Source organism: Labeo rohita, chromosome 9 (assembly GCF_022985175.1).
Source record: "Labeo rohita strain BAU-BD-2019 chromosome 9, IGBB_LRoh.1.0, whole genome shotgun sequence".
In the NCBI taxonomy this organism is placed as follows: domain Eukaryota; kingdom Metazoa; phylum Chordata; class Actinopteri; order Cypriniformes; family Cyprinidae; genus Labeo; species Labeo rohita.
The window spans coordinates 16,211,964-16,229,109 of record NC_066877.1 but is presented as its reverse complement, the minus strand read 5'-3'; the positions used below and the strand labels follow the sequence as shown (position 1 = coordinate 16,229,109).

The following is a 17,146-nucleotide window of genomic DNA, read 5'->3' as shown; positions in this document are numbered from 1 at the left end:
TCCATTGCAACAGATGCTGGAAACAGAGATGTTGTGTTTTTAATTGATGGCTCTGATGAAACAAAGGGAATTTTCTCAGGAATGCAAAACTTTGTTCAGACCCTGGTTCAGAAACTGAATGTGGCATCAAATAAAGATCGTGTTTCAGTGGTCCAGTACAGTGATGATGCAGCTTTTGATTTTCTTTTGAATACATATTCATCATCAGATGATGTTATAAGTAATGTGAAACGTTTAATTCATAAAAGAGGAAGGCTGCGTAACACTGGGGCAGCCCTACAATATCTTAAGGACAACGTGTTTACTGCTGCTGCAGGGAGTCGACTTTTGGAGGGTGTGCCACAGGTTCTAATTCTGTTAAACTCTGGAAGGTCTAAGGATGACATACGTGGTGCAGTCAAAGCTTTGAAAGACATTGGTGTCATTTCATTTAGTATTGGTACCACGAATGCTGATACGCTTGAGTTACAAACAATATCCCATCAGCCCAACTACTTTTTCATTTCTGATTTTGAGAGCATTCTTGATGTTCAAGAGAATATTTTAGCATTAATAAACAGGGTATCTTACCAACAGCTACCAACAGTGACACCTCAGGTCTCTGGTAAGAGAAAATTCATTAACTTCTCAATGTATGTGTGCACATCAGGCTCTGACTCTGGCAATGTATTATAGCACTTGATAGCATAAAGAATGCTTTAGATTAGTCTATACAAGTACTTTGTTATAGTTAATCTATTCATTTCATTTCTCTTTTACAGAATTTGTCAAAAGGGATGTTGCATTTCTTATTGATGGATCTGATGATTCTAAAATTGGTTTTGAGGCAATTCGCAATTTTATCCAAAGGGTAGTTGAGAGTCTAAATGTGGAGGAAGATCTTGACAGGGTGGCGGTTGTTCAGTACAGTCGGGATCCCACAGCTAATTTTTATCTCAGCTCATACTCGACCAAAAAAGAGGTACTTAATTCTATACGTTCTATGAGGCACAAAAGTGGAAGGCCACAGAATACTGGAGCGGCTCTGCAGTTTATTAAAGAAAATATATTTACACAGTCCTCTGGGAGCAGACGTCTTGAGGGTGTACCTCAGATTCTGTACTTATTTAGTGGTGGTAGGTCTGGTGATGATGTCAGAACCATTTCACAGAATTTAAGAAAAAACAACATAAAAGTCATTACAATTGGCACAAGTAATTCTGATACACTTGAGTTACAGACAATGTCTACAACACCAGCATATGCTTTCTCTGTTCCTGACTTCACCTCCATCAACACCATTGTCCAAAGAGTTGCCTCTGTTTTGACAAGTGGTGATGAAATTCCTGAGCAATTTCCAACTCCTGGGGGTAAGAACTTTGATAAATGATGTCTTTGTTGAACATGCTGTTGTGTTAATTGAAGAAGAGACTTGCAGATGCAGACAGATTTGCCACTGTATGTACAGTGTTTCTATAGAATTATTGCTTAAATACTATTGCCTTTCCTTTGTGGAAATATTTTTTTTATTTATTTATTGTAGGCCACACTGCGGATACAGTAAGAAATATTGTGTTTCTTATTGATGGATCAGATGATGCTAGTGACAGATTCACAGCTATACGAGAATTTGTGGCCAGTTTGGCAGAGACATTTGATGTTGGTCAAGAAAAAGACCAAATTGCTGTTGTGCAGTTCAGTAATACTGCAGCAATAAGCTTTAATCTCAGTACATACTCATCCACGTCTGAGGTGGCAGATGCTGTGCGCAACCTCAAACCAAAAGGGGGAAGGCCACAATATATTGGCCAGGCTCTACAATTTGTTAGAGACAATGTTTTTACCCCCAGTGTTAGAAGTCAGCAAATAGGCCGTGTTAGCCAAAATCTTGTGCTTGTGGCTGGTGGCAGATCAAGAGATTCTCCTCGTGGACCAGCTAACGCACTAAAGAGTATGGGAGTAGACATTTTTGCCATTGGGTCAAGGCTGACAGATCCAATTGAAATGGAAGCCATTTCTTCACAGACAGATTATGCCATTGCTGTTCCTGATTTTCATGATTTAAAAAATGTACATCAAAGCCTCCTGGCAAAACTTATGAGTGAAAGACAAAAAGGAGACAGAGAAGTTGATGGTAAGAATAAAAAAAATACATTGTTTTAAGATAACGTGTTAAGACTTACAGGCTGACCATTTCAATTTATTTTATTTTTTAGCTAATGGAAATCTGAATTAAATTTAAAGTTGCACAATATTTTATTGTAAAATTCAGTTTTAATTTATTTTAGTTTTTAACATTTTTCATGTATTTGTCTTCTGCCATTGTATATAGTTACTAATGAAACTAAACAAACTAATCCTAATTAGATAAATGCTTTAAAGGTTCACATCTAATCCTATAATTGTTGCAATTCTAGGCACAGGATTAAAAAGGGATATTGCTTTTCTTGTGGATGGATCAGACAGTACAAGAAGAGGATTTCCAGAAATACGTGATTTTCTATACAATATTATCACAAATCTTAATGTGGGAATTAATAATGACAGAATCTCAATAATTCAATACAGCAATGTGGCTGTAGCAAATTTTTATTTGAATTCATTCTCAAGAAAGGAAGATGTATTGAATGCAGTAAAAGTGCTTAGCCATAAAGGTGGGAGGCCGTTAAACACAGGTTCTGCCCTTCTATATGTAAAAGAAAATATCTTTATAAGTGCCTCGGGAAGCAGACACAAAGAAGGCATCCCTCAAATATTAATTTTGCTGACTAGAGGAAAATCAAGGGACAGCATTTCTGAAGCAGCCTCTGCTCTTAAAAAAAGTGGCATATTAATATATGGAATAGGAGGAAAGTACTCAGACTCTGATGAATTACATACAGTTTCTAATGACAATAAAGTGCTTTCATTGGCTGACTTCAATGAATTACCAAAAATCCAGACACAGCTACTAGAAGCAATAAAAACCATTCCAAGTTACAGCAAAAAGGAATTCATAGGTAAGTGTAATACTGACTCTGCACAATAGTGAGTAAAATACCTCTTTAATATTCAGAAATGTATGATAATTAGGTTAAAAATGTGACTATTATAATATGTTTTCAACATAGAAATTAAGCCTTTGAATTTCTATTAAGGAACAACAACATATTTTGAATTTCTTTTTATTTCAAAGTGAAACATTCCTATAAATAATAGCATGTATTGTGCTTCCTGATTTCACTGTTCAGTATTTGTATCATAGCTGAAAGTGATAGACAGAGGAGAGATGTTGTCTTCCTAATGGATGGATCAGATGGAAATAGAAATGGGTTCCCTGCAATGAAAGAGTTTGTGCAAAGAATGGTGGAGAAACTGGACATAGCTGAGAACAGAGATCATGTTTCTGTTGTCCAGTACAGCAAAGACACAAAGGTCCATTTCTATCTTAACACGTACATGACAAAGAAAGACATTCTTGAAAGTGTCAGAGGTCTGAGGCACAAAGGAGGAAGACCCCTCTACATGGGGGCAAGTCTCCAGTATGTGAGAGACAATGTCTTTACTGCCTCCTCTGGCAGCAGGTGGCTGGAGGGTGTGCCACAGATACTGATCCTGCTTAGCGGGGGAAAGTCATTTGACAGTGTCGATGCAGCAGCCTCTGCTCTGAAAGAGCTTGGCGTCTTGACCTTTGGAATAGGATCAAGGGGCTCTGACAGCAGAGAAATGCAGAGAATTTCATATGACCCCAATTATGCTCTCACTGTCTCCGACTTCAGTGAGCTTCCAAATGTCCAAGAGCAGCTGCTGGCCTCTCTCCAGGCTGTTGCAATTCCCATCACTCCAACTTTACCAACTGTTACCGGTATGTGAATGGCAGAACTTTAAAGTAAATGGGTAAACATTAGCTAGAGCTTGGATTGTTAATGAGGTGGTGAACTAATGAAACATTTCGAAGGTTAATGAAGAATGTAAACACAATTTCTTATTATTAATGCTGTATTTTTTCCCCTCCTAGCTGATTACACCACACCCAGAAAGGACGTAGTGTTTCTGCTGGATGGTTCAGATGGCACTAGAAATACTTTCCCAGCGATGCGTGACTTTGTGCAAAGATTAGTGGAGCAATTCAACATAGAGGCAAACAGAGACCGTGTTTCTGTGGTGCAGTACGGTAGAGACGCAGAGGTCAATTTCTATCTGAATAGCTACACAACAAAGGGGGACATCTTGACCTCTGTCAGAGGTCTGAGGCATAGAGGAGGGAGACCCCTCAACACGGGGGCAGCTCTCCAGTACGTGAGGGACAATGTCTTCACCGCCTCGGCGGGGAGTAGAAGGCAAGAGGGTGTCCCTCAGATTCTCATCCTCCTCAGTGGAGGACGGTCAAGCGATAACGTAGACGTACCGGCCTCCGCCCTGAAAGAGCGGGATCTCGATTTTTGGCATCGGCACCAGAAATTCGAGCAGAGAGGTGCAGAGAATTGCCAACGATCCTACCTATGCACAGTCCATCAATGAATTCTCTGACCTTCCCAGTGTCCAGCAGCAGTTTATCAGCTCCCTCAACAACGTGCTTGGAGAAGTCAAGCCGATGACACCTACTGGGCCGGGTAAGACAGATTCCCACACGTCTCTAGAAAACAGCAAATTGAGCGCTTCTTTGCAAAGCGTGCCGTAGACGCTAAACAGATTACGTTAGTGTTGCGTGTCAGCAGAGCCGTGGGAAATTAGGCTGAAAAGCCAAGGCTTTGAACTCTAGACACTGCTAAGTGTAAAAAGTTCTTGTTTAAAGTTTGTTTGCTCGTTGGATTGTTTTAGTAAAGCTTTTGCCTTTTGACCAAATGTATCCTTCAAATTTAGTCCTTATTTCACAGCCTCGTATTCTTTAAATGTAGGCAGTTTTACTCTGACCAAAACGGGGTGTTATTATAGCAGACGGGCCTAACGTTTGCCCATTGGGTGGGTGTTAAAATTGCGTAAAAGGACGGGAGAGTTGTTTCCCTTTTGCAGTTGCCGACTAGATGCATGCATACGCCTACGGACAATAATATCAGATGCACAGTGCTCACGTGACTTTGTGTTCCATTTCGTTAGCCACAGCTGAGCGAAGGAGGGATGTAGTGTTCCTGCTGGATGGCTCAGATGGCACTAGGAGCTCTTTCCCTGCGATGCGTGACTTTGTTGAAAGGATGGTGGAGAGACTAAATGTATCTGAGAACAGAGACCGTGTGTCTGTGGTCCAGTACAGCAGAGATCCAGAGGCCCATTTCTATCTTAACACATACTCAAGAAAGGAGGACGTGCTCGACGAGGTCAGGGGGCTGAGGCACAAAGGGGGGGAGACCCCTCAACACAGGGGCAGCTCTGCAGTACGTGAGGGACAATGTCTTCACTGCCTCCTCTGGAAGCAGACGTGTAGAAGGTGTGCCTCAGTTACTGATTCTGCTGAGTGGTGGAAGGTCGTTTGATAATGTTGACACACCGGCCTCATCCCTGAAAGAGCTGGGAGTGCTTATCTTTGGAATAGGGTCAAGGAGCTCAGACAGCAGGGAACTCCAGAAGATCTCCCATGAGCCTAGTTATGCACTCTCAGTGAGTGACTTTGCTGACCTTCCCAGTGTCCAACAGCAGATTTTCAGCAACGTTGACAAAGTCTTTGTAGAGGGCACGTCTATCACTACCACAACGATAGGTAAGAAAAAGCCAAAGCGGCTTCCTCTACTTCCTCTCAGCTTTTATGTTTGTAGTGGTGCGTGCTGTGCTGTACTAATGAGTTGCAGAAGGAAAAGTATTTTTTCCTGAGTTGTAATACTTAACGGGAGGTGACATGATACCGAAAAAGACAGAAAGCACAATTAACGACACAGCACCAACTGTCTAATGCAATATGCGTCTTTTTTTTTTTTTTTTTCTTTACAATGTCCCCCATATGACCCATGAATGTTATTTCTTAGCTGAGGGCCGTAGGCAGAGGAGAGATGTTGTCTTCCTGCTGGATGGATCGGATGCCACTAGGAATGGGTTCCCAGCAATGAAAGAGTTTGTGCAAAGAATGGTGGAGAGATTGGACATAGCTGAGGACAGAGATCGCGTTTCTGTGGTCCAGTACAGCAGAGATGCAGAGGTCAATTTCTATCTGAACACGTACACGACAAAGGAAGACATTCTCGACGGTGTCAGAGGTCTGAGGCACAAGGGAGGCAGGCCCCTCTACACGGGGGCAGGTCTCCAGTACGTCAGAGACAATGTCTTTTCTGCCTCCTCTGGCAGCAGGCGGCTGGAGGGTGTGCCACAGATACTGGTTTTGCTTAGCGGGGGAAGGTCATCTGACAATGTTGATGCGGCAGCCTCCTCTCTGAAAGAGCTTGGCGTCTTGACCTTTGGAATAGGATCCAGGGGCTCTGATAGCAGAGAATTGCAGAGAATTTCATACGATCCCAGTTATGCTGTGACCGTGTCCGACTTCAGTGAGCTTCCAAATGTCCAAGAGAAGCTGCTGGCCTCTCTCCAGGCTGTTGCAATTCCCGTCACTCCAACTTCACCAACTGCCACCGGTATGTGCATGGCAGAATTTTAAAGTAACCAGTTTCTCGTCTTTCTACTTAATTCTAGTTACTGCCCCTATTTTTTTTTTTTTTTTTTTTTTTGTTTTTTTGTGAGCTGTGGGGCTGTTATCCAGAGCTTAGACTGTTAATCAGGTGGTGTACTGAGATGACATTCTGAAGGTTAATGAACGTTTTCGACATTACTTGGCATTTACTATGCTGTATTTTTCCCCCCTCCCAGCTGAATACACCACTCCCAGAAAGGACGTAGTGTTTCTTCTGGATGGCTCAGATGGCACTAGGAATTCTTTCCCAGCTATGCGTGACTTTGTGCAAAGAGTAGTGGAGCAATTCGACATAGAGGCCAACAAAGACCGTGTCTCTGTGGTGCAGTACAGTAGAGACGCAGAGGTCCATTTCTATCTGAATAGCTACACGACAAAGGAAGAAATTCTTGACCGTGTCAGAGGCCTGAAACACAAAGGAGGCAGACCCCTCAACACGGGGGCAGCTCTCCAGTACGTCAGAGACAATGTCTTTACTGCCTCCTCCGGCAGCAGACGGCTGGAGGCGGTGCCGCAGATACTGATCCTTCTTAGCGGGGGAAGGTCATTTGACGATGTTGATGCGGCAGCCTCCTCTCTGAAAGAGCTTGGCGTCTTGACCTTTGGAATAGGATCCAGGGGCTCTGATAGCAGAGAATTGCAGAGAATTTCATACGATCCCAATTATGCTGTTACCGTGTCCGACTTCAGTGAGCTTCCAAATGTCCAAGAGAAGCTGCTGGCCACTGTCCAGACTGTCGCAATGCCCGTCACTCCAACTTCCCCGACTCCGACCGGTATGTGCATGGCAGACCTTTACGAGAGCTAGCTGACAGGCTGTGCCTTGTTGTTAGGTAGTCAAAGAGGCAGTGAACTAATGTGACGTTCTAAAGATGTTTTGAAATGTCCAGGTGTTAATGACGCTGTTTTCTTTTCCTAGCTGATGATGGCGTACCCAGAAAGGACGTAGTGTTTCTGCTGGATGGTTCAGATGGCACTAGAAATACTTTCCCAGCGATGCGTGACTTTGTGCAAAGATTAGTGGAGCAATTCAACATAGAGGCAAACAGAGACCGTGTTTCTGTGGTGCAGTACGGTAGAGACGCAGAGGTCAATTTCTATCTGAATAGCTACACAACAAAGGGGGACATCTTGACCTCTGTCAGAGGTCTGAGGCATAGAGGAGGCAGACCCCTCAACACGGGGGCAGCTCTCCAGTACGTGAGGGACAATGTCTTCACCGCCTCGGCGGGGAGTAGAAGGCAAGAGGGTGTCCCTCAGATTCTCATCCTCCTCAGTGGAGGACGGTCAAGCGATAACGTAGACGTACCGGCCTCCGCCCTGAAAGAGAGCGGGATCTCGATTTTTGGCATCGGCACCAGAAATTCGAGCAGAGAGGTGCAGAGAATTGCCAACGATCCTACCTATGCACAGTCCATCAATGAATTCTCTGACCTTCCCAGTGTCCAGCAGCAGTTTATCAGCTCCCTCAACAACGTGCTTGGAGAAGTCAAGCCGATGACACCTACTGGGCCGGGTAAGACAGATTCCCACACGTCTCTAGAAAACAGCAAATTGAGCGCTTCTTTGCAAAGCGTGCCGTAGACGCTAAACAGATTACGTTAGTGTTGCGTGTCAGCAGAGCCGTGGGAAATTAGGCTGAAAAGCCAAGGCTTTGAACTCTAGACACTGCTAAGTGTAAAAAGTTCTTGTTTAAAGTTTGTTTGCTCGTTGGATTGTTTTAGTAAAGCTTTTGCCTTTTGACCAAATGTATCCTTCAAATTTAGTCCTTATTTCACGGCCTCGTATTCTTTAAATGTAGGCAGTTTTACTCTGACCAAAACGGGGTGTTATTATAGCAGACGGGCCTAACGTTTGCCCATTGGGTGGGTGTTAAAATTGCGTAAAAGGACGGGAGAGTTGTTTCCCTTTTGCAGTTGCCGACTAGATGCATGCATACGCCTACGGACAATAATATCAGATGCACAGTGCTCACGTGACTTTGTGTTCCATTTCGTTAGCCACAGCTGAGCGAAGGAGGGATGTAGTGTTCCTGCTGGATGGCTCAGATGGCACTAGGAGCTCTTTCCCTGCGATGCGCGACTTTGTTGAAAGGATGGTGGAGAGACTAAATGTATCTGAGAACAGAGACCGTGTGTCTGTGGTCCAGTACAGCAGAGATCCAGAGGCCCATTTCTATCTTAACACATACTCAAGAAAGGAGGACGTGCTCGACGAGGTCAGGGGGCTGAGGCACAAAGGGGGGAGACCCCTCAACACAGGGGCAGCTCTGCAGTACGTGAGGGACAATGTCTTCACTGCCTCCTCTGGAAGCAGACGTGTAGAAGGTGTGCCTCAGTTACTGATTCTGCTGAGTGGTGGAAGGTCGTTTGATAATGTTGACACACCGGCCTCATCCCTGAAAGAGCTGGGAGTGCTTATCTTTGGAATAGGGTCAAGGAGCTCAGACAGCAGGGAACTCCAGAAGATCTCCCATGAGCCTAGTTATGCACTCTCAGTGAGTGACTTTGCTGACCTTCCCAGTGTCCAACAGCAGATTTTCAGCAACGTTGACAAAGTCTTTGTAGAGGGCACGTCTATCACTACCACAACGATAGGTAAGAAAAAGCCAAAGCGGCTTCCTCTACTTCCTCTCAGCTTTTATGTTTGTAGTGGTGCGTGCTGTGCTGTACTAATGAGTTGCAGAAGGAAAAGTATTTTTTCCTGAGTTGTAATACTTAACGGGAGGTGACATGATACCGAAAAAGACAGAAAGCACAATTAACGACACAGCACCAACTGTCTAATGCAATATGCGTCTTTTTTTTTTTTTTTCTTTACAATGTCCCCCATATGACCCATGAATGTTATTTCTTAGCTGAGGGCCGTAGGCAGAGGAGAGATGTTGTCTTCCTGCTGGATGGATCGGATGCCACTAGGAATGGGTTCCCAGCAATGAAAGAGTTTGTGCAAAGAATGGTGGAGAGATTGGACATAGCTGAGGACAGAGATCGCGTTTCTGTGGTCCAGTACAGCAGAGATGCAGAGGTCAATTTCTATCTGAACACGTACACGACAAAGGAAGACATTCTCGACGGTGTCAGAGGTCTGAGGCACAAGGGAGGCAGGCCCCTCTACACGGGGGCAGGTCTCCAGTACGTCAGAGACAATGTCTTTTCTGCCTCCTCTGGCAGCAGGCGGCTGGAGGGTGTGCCACAGATACTGGTTTTGCTTAGCGGGGGAAGGTCATCTGACAATGTTGATGCGGCAGCCTCCTCTCTGAAAGGGCTTGGCGTCTTGACCTTTGGAATAGGATCCAGGGGCTCTGATAGCAGAGAATTGCAGAGAATTTCATACGATCCCAGTTATGCTGTGACCGTGTCCGACTTCAGTGAGCTTCCAAATGTCCAAGAGAAGCTGCTGGCCTCTCTCCAGGCTGTTGCAATTCCCGTCACTCCAACTTCACCAACTGCCACCGGTATGTGCATGGCAGAATTTTAAAGTAACCAGTTTCTCGTCTTTCTACTTAATTCTAGTTACTGCCCCTATTTTTTTTTTTTTTTTTTTTTTTTTTTTGTTTTTTTGTGAGCTGTGGGGCTGTTATCCAGAGCTTAGACTGTTAATCAGGTGGTGTACTGAGATGACATTCTGAAGGTTAATGAACGTTTTCGACATTACTTGGCATTTACTATGCTGTATTTTTCCCCCCTCCCAGCTGAATACACCACTCCCAGAAAGGACGTAGTGTTTCTTCTGGATGGCTCAGATGGCACTAGGAATTCTTTCCCAGCTATGCGTGACTTTGTGCAAAGAGTAGTGGAGCAATTCGACATAGAGGCCAACAAAGACCGTGTCTCTGTGGTGCAGTACAGTAGAGACGCAGAGGTCCATTTCTATCTGAATAGCTACACGACAAAGGAAGAAATTCTTGACCGTGTCAGAGGCCTGAAACACAAAGGAGGCAGACCCCTCAACACGGGGGCAGCTCTCCAGTACGTCAGAGACAATGTCTTTACTGCCTCCTCCGGCAGCAGACGGCTGGAGGCGGTGCCGCAGATACTGATCCTTCTTAGCGGGGGAAGGTCATTTGACGATGTTGATGCGGCAGCCTCCTCTCTGAAAGAGCTTGGCGTCTTGACCTTTGGAATAGGATCCAGGGGCTCTGATAGCAGAGAATTGCAGAGAATTTCATACGATCCCAATTATGCTGTTACCGTGTCCGACTTCAGTGAGCTTCCAAATGTCCAAGAGAAGCTGCTGGCCACTGTCCAGACTGTCGCAATGCCCGTCACTCCAACTTCCCCGACTCCGACCGGTATGTGCATGGCAGACCTTTACGAGAGCTAGCTGACAGGCTGTGCCTTGTTGTTAGGTAGTCAAAGAGGCAGTGAACTAATGTGACGTTCTAAAGATGTTTTGAAATGTCCAGGTGTTAATGACGCTGTTTTCTTTTCCTAGCTGATGATGGCGTACCCAGAAAGGACGTAGTGTTTCTGCTGGATGGTTCAGATGGCACTAGAAATACTTTCCCAGCGATGCGTGACTTTGTGCAAAGATTAGTGGAGCAATTCAACATAGAGGCAAACAGAGACCGTGTTTCTGTGGTGCAGTACGGTAGAGACGCAGAGGTCAATTTCTATCTGAATAGCTACACAACAAAGGGGGACATCTTGACCTCTGTCAGAGGTCTGAGGCATAGAGGAGGCAGACCCCTCAACACGGGGGCAGCTCTCCAGTACGTGAGGGACAATGTCTTCACCGCCTCGGCGGGGAGTAGAAGGCAAGAGGGTGTCCCTCAGATTCTCATCCTCCTCAGTGGAGGACGGTCAAGCGATAACGTAGACGTACCGGCCTCCGCCCTGAAAGAGAGCGGGATCTCGATTTTTGGCATCGGCACCAGAAATTCGAGCAGAGAGGTGCAGAGAATTGCCAACGATCCTACCTATGCACAGTCCATCAATGAATTCTCTGACCTTCCCAGTGTCCAGCAGCAGTTTATCAGCTCCCTCAACAACGTGCTTGGAGAAGTCAAGCCGATGACACCTACTGGGCCGGGTAAGACAGATTCCCACACGTCTCTAGAAAACAGCAAATTGAGCGCTTCTTTGCAAAGCGTGCCGTAGACGCTAAACAGATTACGTTAGTGTTGCGTGTCAGCAGAGCCGTGGGAAATTAGGCTGAAAAGCCAAGGCTTTGAACTCTAGACACTGCTAAGTGTAAAAAGTTCTTGTTTAAAGTTTGTTTGCTCGTTGGATTGTTTTAGTAAAGCTTTTGCCTTTTGACCAAATGTATCCTTCAAATTTAGTCCTTATTTCACGGCCTCGTATTCTTTAAATGTAGGCAGTTTTACTCTGACCAAAACGGGGTGTTATTATAGCAGACGGGCCTAACGTTTGCCCATTGGGTGGGTGTTAAAATTGCGTAAAAGGACGGGAGAGTTGTTTCCCTTTTGCAGTTGCCGACTAGATGCATGCATACGCCTACGGACAATAATATCAGATGCACAGTGCTCACGTGACTTTGTGTTCCATTTCGTTAGCCACAGCTGAGCGAAGGAGGGATGTAGTGTTCCTGCTGGATGGCTCAGATGGCACTAGGAGCTCTTTCCCTGCGATGCGCGACTTTGTTGAAAGGATGGTGGAGAGACTAAATGTATCTGAGAACAGAGACCGTGTGTCTGTGGTCCAGTACAGCAGAGATCCAGAGGCCCATTTCTATCTTAACACATACTCAAGAAAGGAGGACGTGCTCGACGAGGTCAGGGGGCTGAGGCACAAAGGGGGGAGACCCCTCAACACAGGGGCAGCTCTGCAGTACGTGAGGGACAATGTCTTCACTGCCTCCTCTGGAAGCAGACGTGTAGAAGGTGTGCCTCAGTTACTGATTCTGCTGAGTGGTGGAAGGTCGTTTGATAATGTTGACACACCGGCCTCATCCCTGAAAGAGCTGGGAGTGCTTATCTTTGGAATAGGGTCAAGGAGCTCAGACAGCAGGGAACTCCAGAAGATCTCCCATGAGCCTAGTTATGCACTCTCAGTGAGTGACTTTGCTGACCTTCCCAGTGTCCAACAGCAGATTTTCAGCAACGTTGACAAAGTCTTTGTAGAGGGCACGTCTATCACTACCACAACGATAGGTAAGAAAAAGCCAAAGCGGCTTCCTCTACTTCCTCTCAGCTTTTATGTTTGTAGTGGTGCGTGCTGTGCTGTACTAATGAGTTGCAGAAGGAAAAGTATTTTTTCCTGAGTTGTAATACTTAACGGGAGGTGACATGATACCGAAAAAGACAGAAAGCACAATTAACGACACAGCACCAACTGTCTAATGCAATATGCGTTTTTTTTTTTTTTTTTTTTTTTCTTTACAATGTCCCCCATATGACCCATGAATGTTATTTCTTAGCTGAGGGCCGTAGGCAGAGGAGAGATGTTGTCTTCCTGCTGGATGGATCGGATGCCACTAGGAATGGGTTCCCAGCAATGAAAGAGTTTGTGCAAAGAATGGTGGAGAGATTGGACATAGCTGAGGACAGAGATCGCGTTTCTGTGGTCCAGTACAGCAGAGATGCAGAGGTCAATTTCTATCTGAACACGTACACGACAAAGGAAGACATTCTCGACGGTGTCAGAGGTCTGAGGCACAAGGGAGGCAGGCCCCTCTACACGGGGGCAGGTCTCCAGTACGTCAGAGACAATGTCTTTTCTGCCTCCTCTGGCAGCAGGCGGCTGGAGGGTGTGCCACAGATACTGGTTTTGCTTAGCGGGGGAAGGTCATCTGACAATGTTGATGCGGCAGCCTCCTCTCTGAAAGGGCTTGGCGTCTTGACCTTTGGAATAGGATCCAGGGGCTCTGATAGCAGAGAATTGCAGAGAATTTCATACGATCCCAGTTATGCTGTGACCGTGTCCGACTTCAGTGAGCTTCCAAATGTCCAAGAGAAGCTGCTGGCCTCTCTCCAGGCTGTTGCAATTCCCGTCACTCCAACTTCACCAACTGCCACCGGTATGTGCATGGCAGAATTTTAAAGTAACCAGTTTCTCGTCTTTCTACTTAATTCTAGTTACTGCCCCTATTTGTTTTTTTTTTTTTTTTTTTTGTTTTTTTGTGAGCTGTGGGGCTGTTATCCAGAGCTTAGACTGTTAATCAGGTGGTGTACTGAGATGACATTCTGAAGGTTAATGAACGTTTTCGACATTACTTGGCATTTACTATGCTGTATTTTTCCCCCCTCCCAGCTGAATACACCACTCCCAGAAAGGACGTAGTGTTTCTTCTGGATGGCTCAGATGGCACTAGGAATTCTTTCCCAGCTATGCGTGACTTTGTGCAAAGAGTAGTGGAGCAATTCGACATAGAGGCCAACAAAGACCGTGTCTCTGTGGTGCAGTACAGTAGAGACGCAGAGGTCCATTTCTATCTGAATAGCTACACGACAAAGGAAGAAATTCTTGACCGTGTCAGAGGCCTGAAACACAAAGGAGGCAGACCCCTCAACACGGGGGCAGCTCTCCAGTACGTCAGAGACAATGTCTTTACTGCCTCCTCCGGCAGCAGACGGCTGGAGGCGGTGCCGCAGATACTGATCCTTCTTAGCGGGGGAAGGTCATTTGACGATGTTGATGCGGCAGCCTCCTCTCTGAAAGAGCTTGGCGTCTTGACCTTTGGAATAGGATCCAGGGGCTCTGATAGCAGAGAATTGCAGAGAATTTCATACGATCCCAATTATGCTGTTACCGTGTCCGACTTCAGTGAGCTTCCAAATGTCCAAGAGAAGCTGCTGGCCACTGTCCAGACTGTCGCAATGCCCGTCACTCCAACTTCCCCGACTCCGACCGGTATGTGCATGGCAGACCTTTACGAGAGCTAGCTGACAGGCTGTGCCTTGTTGTTAGGTAGTCAAAGAGGCAGTGAACTAATGTGACGTTCTAAAGATGTTTTGAAATGTCCAGGTGTTAATGACGCTGTTTTCTTTTCCTAGCTGATGATGGCGTACCCAGAAAGGACGTAGTGTTTCTGCTGGATGGTTCAGATGGCACTAGAAATACTTTCCCAGCGATGCGTGACTTTGTGCAAAGATTAGTGGAGCAATTCAACATAGAGGCAAACAGAGACCGTGTTTCTGTGGTGCAGTACGGTAGAGACGCAGAGGTCAATTTCTATCTGAATAGCTACACAACAAAGGGGGACATCTTGACCTCTGTCAGAGGTCTGAGGCATAGAGGAGGCAGACCCCTCAACACGGGGGCAGCTCTCCAGTACGTGAGGGACAATGTCTTCACCGCCTCGGCGGGGAGTAGAAGGCAAGAGGGTGTCCCTCAGATTCTCATCCTCCTCAGTGGAGGACGGTCAAGCGATAACGTAGACGTACCGGCCTCCGCCCTGAAAGAGAGCGGGATCTCGATTTTTGGCATCGGCACCAGAAATTCGAGCAGAGAGGTGCAGAGAATTGCCAACGATCCTACCTATGCACAGTCCATCAATGAATTCTCTGACCTTCCCAGTGTCCAGCAGCAGTTTATCAGCTCCCTCAACAACGTGCTTGGAGAAGTCAAGCCGATGACACCTACTGGGCCGGGTAAGACAGATTCCCACACGTCTCTAGAAAACAGCAAATTGAGCGCTTCTTTGCAAAGCGTGCCGTAGACGCTAAACAGATTACGTTAGTGTTGCGTGTCAGCAGAGCCGTGGGAAATTAGGCTGAAAAGCCAAGGCTTTGAACTCTAGACACTGCTAAGTGTAAAAAGTTCTTGTTTAAAGTTTGTTTGCTCGTTGGATTGTTTTAGTAAAGCTTTTGCCTTTTGACCAAATGTATCCTTCAAATTTAGTCCTTATTTCACGGCCTCGTATTCTTTAAATGTAGGCAGTTTTACTCTGACCAAAACGGGGTGTTATTATAGCAGACGGGCCTAACGTTTGCCCATTGGGTGGGTGTTAAAATTGCGTAAAAGGACGGGAGAGTTGTTTCCCTTTTGCAGTTGCCGACTAGATGCATGCATACGCCTACGGACAATAATATCAGATGCACAGTGCTCACGTGACTTTGTGTTCCATTTCGTTAGCCACAGCTGAGCGAAGGAGGGATGTAGTGTTCCTGCTGGATGGCTCAGATGGCACTAGGAGCTCTTTCCCTGCGATGCGCGACTTTGTTGAAAGGATGGTGGAGAGACTAAATGTATCTGAGAACAGAGACCGTGTGTCTGTGGTCCAGTACAGCAGAGATCCAGAGGCCCATTTCTATCTTAACACATACTCAAGAAAGGAGGACGTGCTCGACGAGGTCAGGGGGCTGAGGCACAAAGGGGGGAGACCCCTCAACACAGGGGCAGCTCTGCAGTACGTGAGGGACAATGTCTTCACTGCCTCCTCTGGAAGCAGACGTGTAGAAGGTGTGCCTCAGTTACTGATTCTGCTGAGTGGTGGAAGGTCGTTTGATAATGTTGACACACCGGCCTCATCCCTGAAAGAGCTGGGAGTGCTTATCTTTGGAATAGGGTCAAGGAGCTCAGACAGCAGGGAACTCCAGAAGATCTCCCATGAGCCTAGTTATGCACTCTCAGTGAGTGACTTTGCTGACCTTCCCAGTGTCCAACAGCAGATTTTCAGCAACGTTGACAAAGTCTTTGTAGAGGGCACGTCTATCACTACCACAACGATAGGTAAGAAAAAGCCAAAGCGGCTTCCTCTACTTCCTCTCAGCTTTTATGTTTGTAGTGGTGCGTGCTGTGCTGTACTAATGAGTTGCAGAAGGAAAAGTATTTTTTCCTGAGTTGTAATACTTAACGGGAGGTGACATGATACCGAAAAAGACAGAAAGCACAATTAACGACACAGCACCAACTGTCTAATGCAATATGCGTCTTTGTTTTTTTTTTTTTTCTTTACAATGTCCCCCATATGACCCATGAATGTTATTTCTTAGCTGAGGGCCGTAGGCAGAGGAGAGATGTTGTCTTCCTGCTGGATGGATCGGATGCCACTAGGAATGGGTTCCCAGCAATGAAAGAGTTTGTGCAAAGAATGGTGGAGAGATTGGACATAGCTGAGGACAGAGATCGCGTTTCTGTGGTCCAGTACAGCAGAGATGCAGAGGTCAATTTCTATCTGAACACGTACACGACAAAGGAAGACATTCTCGACGGTGTCAGAGGTCTGAGGCACAAGGGAGGCAGGCCCCTCTACACGGGGGCAGGTCTCCAGTACGTCAGAGACAATGTCTTTTCTGCCTCCTCTGGCAGCAGGCGGCTGGAGGGTGTGCCACAGATACTGGTTTTGCTTAGCGGGGGAAGGTCATCTGACAATGTTGATGCGGCAGCCTCCTCTCTGAAAGGGCTTGGCGTCTTGACCTTTGGAATAGGATCCAGGGGCTCTGATAGCAGAGAATTGCAGAGAATTTCATACGATCCCAGTTATGCTGTGACCGTGTCCGACTTCAGTGAGCTTCCAAATGTCCAAGAGAAGCTGCTGGTTTTTTTTTTTTTTTTTTTTTTTTTTTTTGTGAGCTGTGGGGCTGTTATCCAGAGCTTAGACTGTTAATCAGGTGGTGTACTGAGATGACATTCTGAAGGTTAATGAACGTTTTCGACATTACTTGGCATT

At 45.9% G+C, this 17,146-nt stretch overlaps 1 protein-coding gene across 1 annotated transcript in view; it reads left to right on the top strand.

Annotated features, from left to right (window-relative positions):
- Positions 1-17,146, top strand: part of col6a3 (collagen, type VI, alpha 3) — a 121,082-nt gene that overhangs the window by 15,117 nt on the left and 88,819 nt on the right. The window contains 20 exon segments of the mRNA XM_051119981.1: positions 14-604; positions 762-1,349; positions 1,523-2,113; positions 2,397-2,978; positions 3,224-3,823; positions 3,977-4,388; positions 4,390-4,571; positions 5,056-5,288; positions 5,290-5,653; positions 5,916-6,515; positions 6,748-7,347; positions 7,491-8,087; positions 8,572-9,168; positions 9,429-10,028; positions 10,266-10,865; positions 11,009-11,605; positions 12,090-12,686; positions 12,953-13,552; positions 13,786-14,385; positions 14,529-15,125. Coding sequence (XP_050975938.1) covers positions 14-604; positions 762-1,349; positions 1,523-2,113; positions 2,397-2,978; positions 3,224-3,823; positions 3,977-4,388; positions 4,390-4,571; positions 5,056-5,288; positions 5,290-5,653; positions 5,916-6,515; positions 6,748-7,347; positions 7,491-8,087; positions 8,572-9,168; positions 9,429-10,028; positions 10,266-10,865; positions 11,009-11,605; positions 12,090-12,686; positions 12,953-13,552; positions 13,786-14,385; positions 14,529-15,125 — 10,728 coding nt within the window.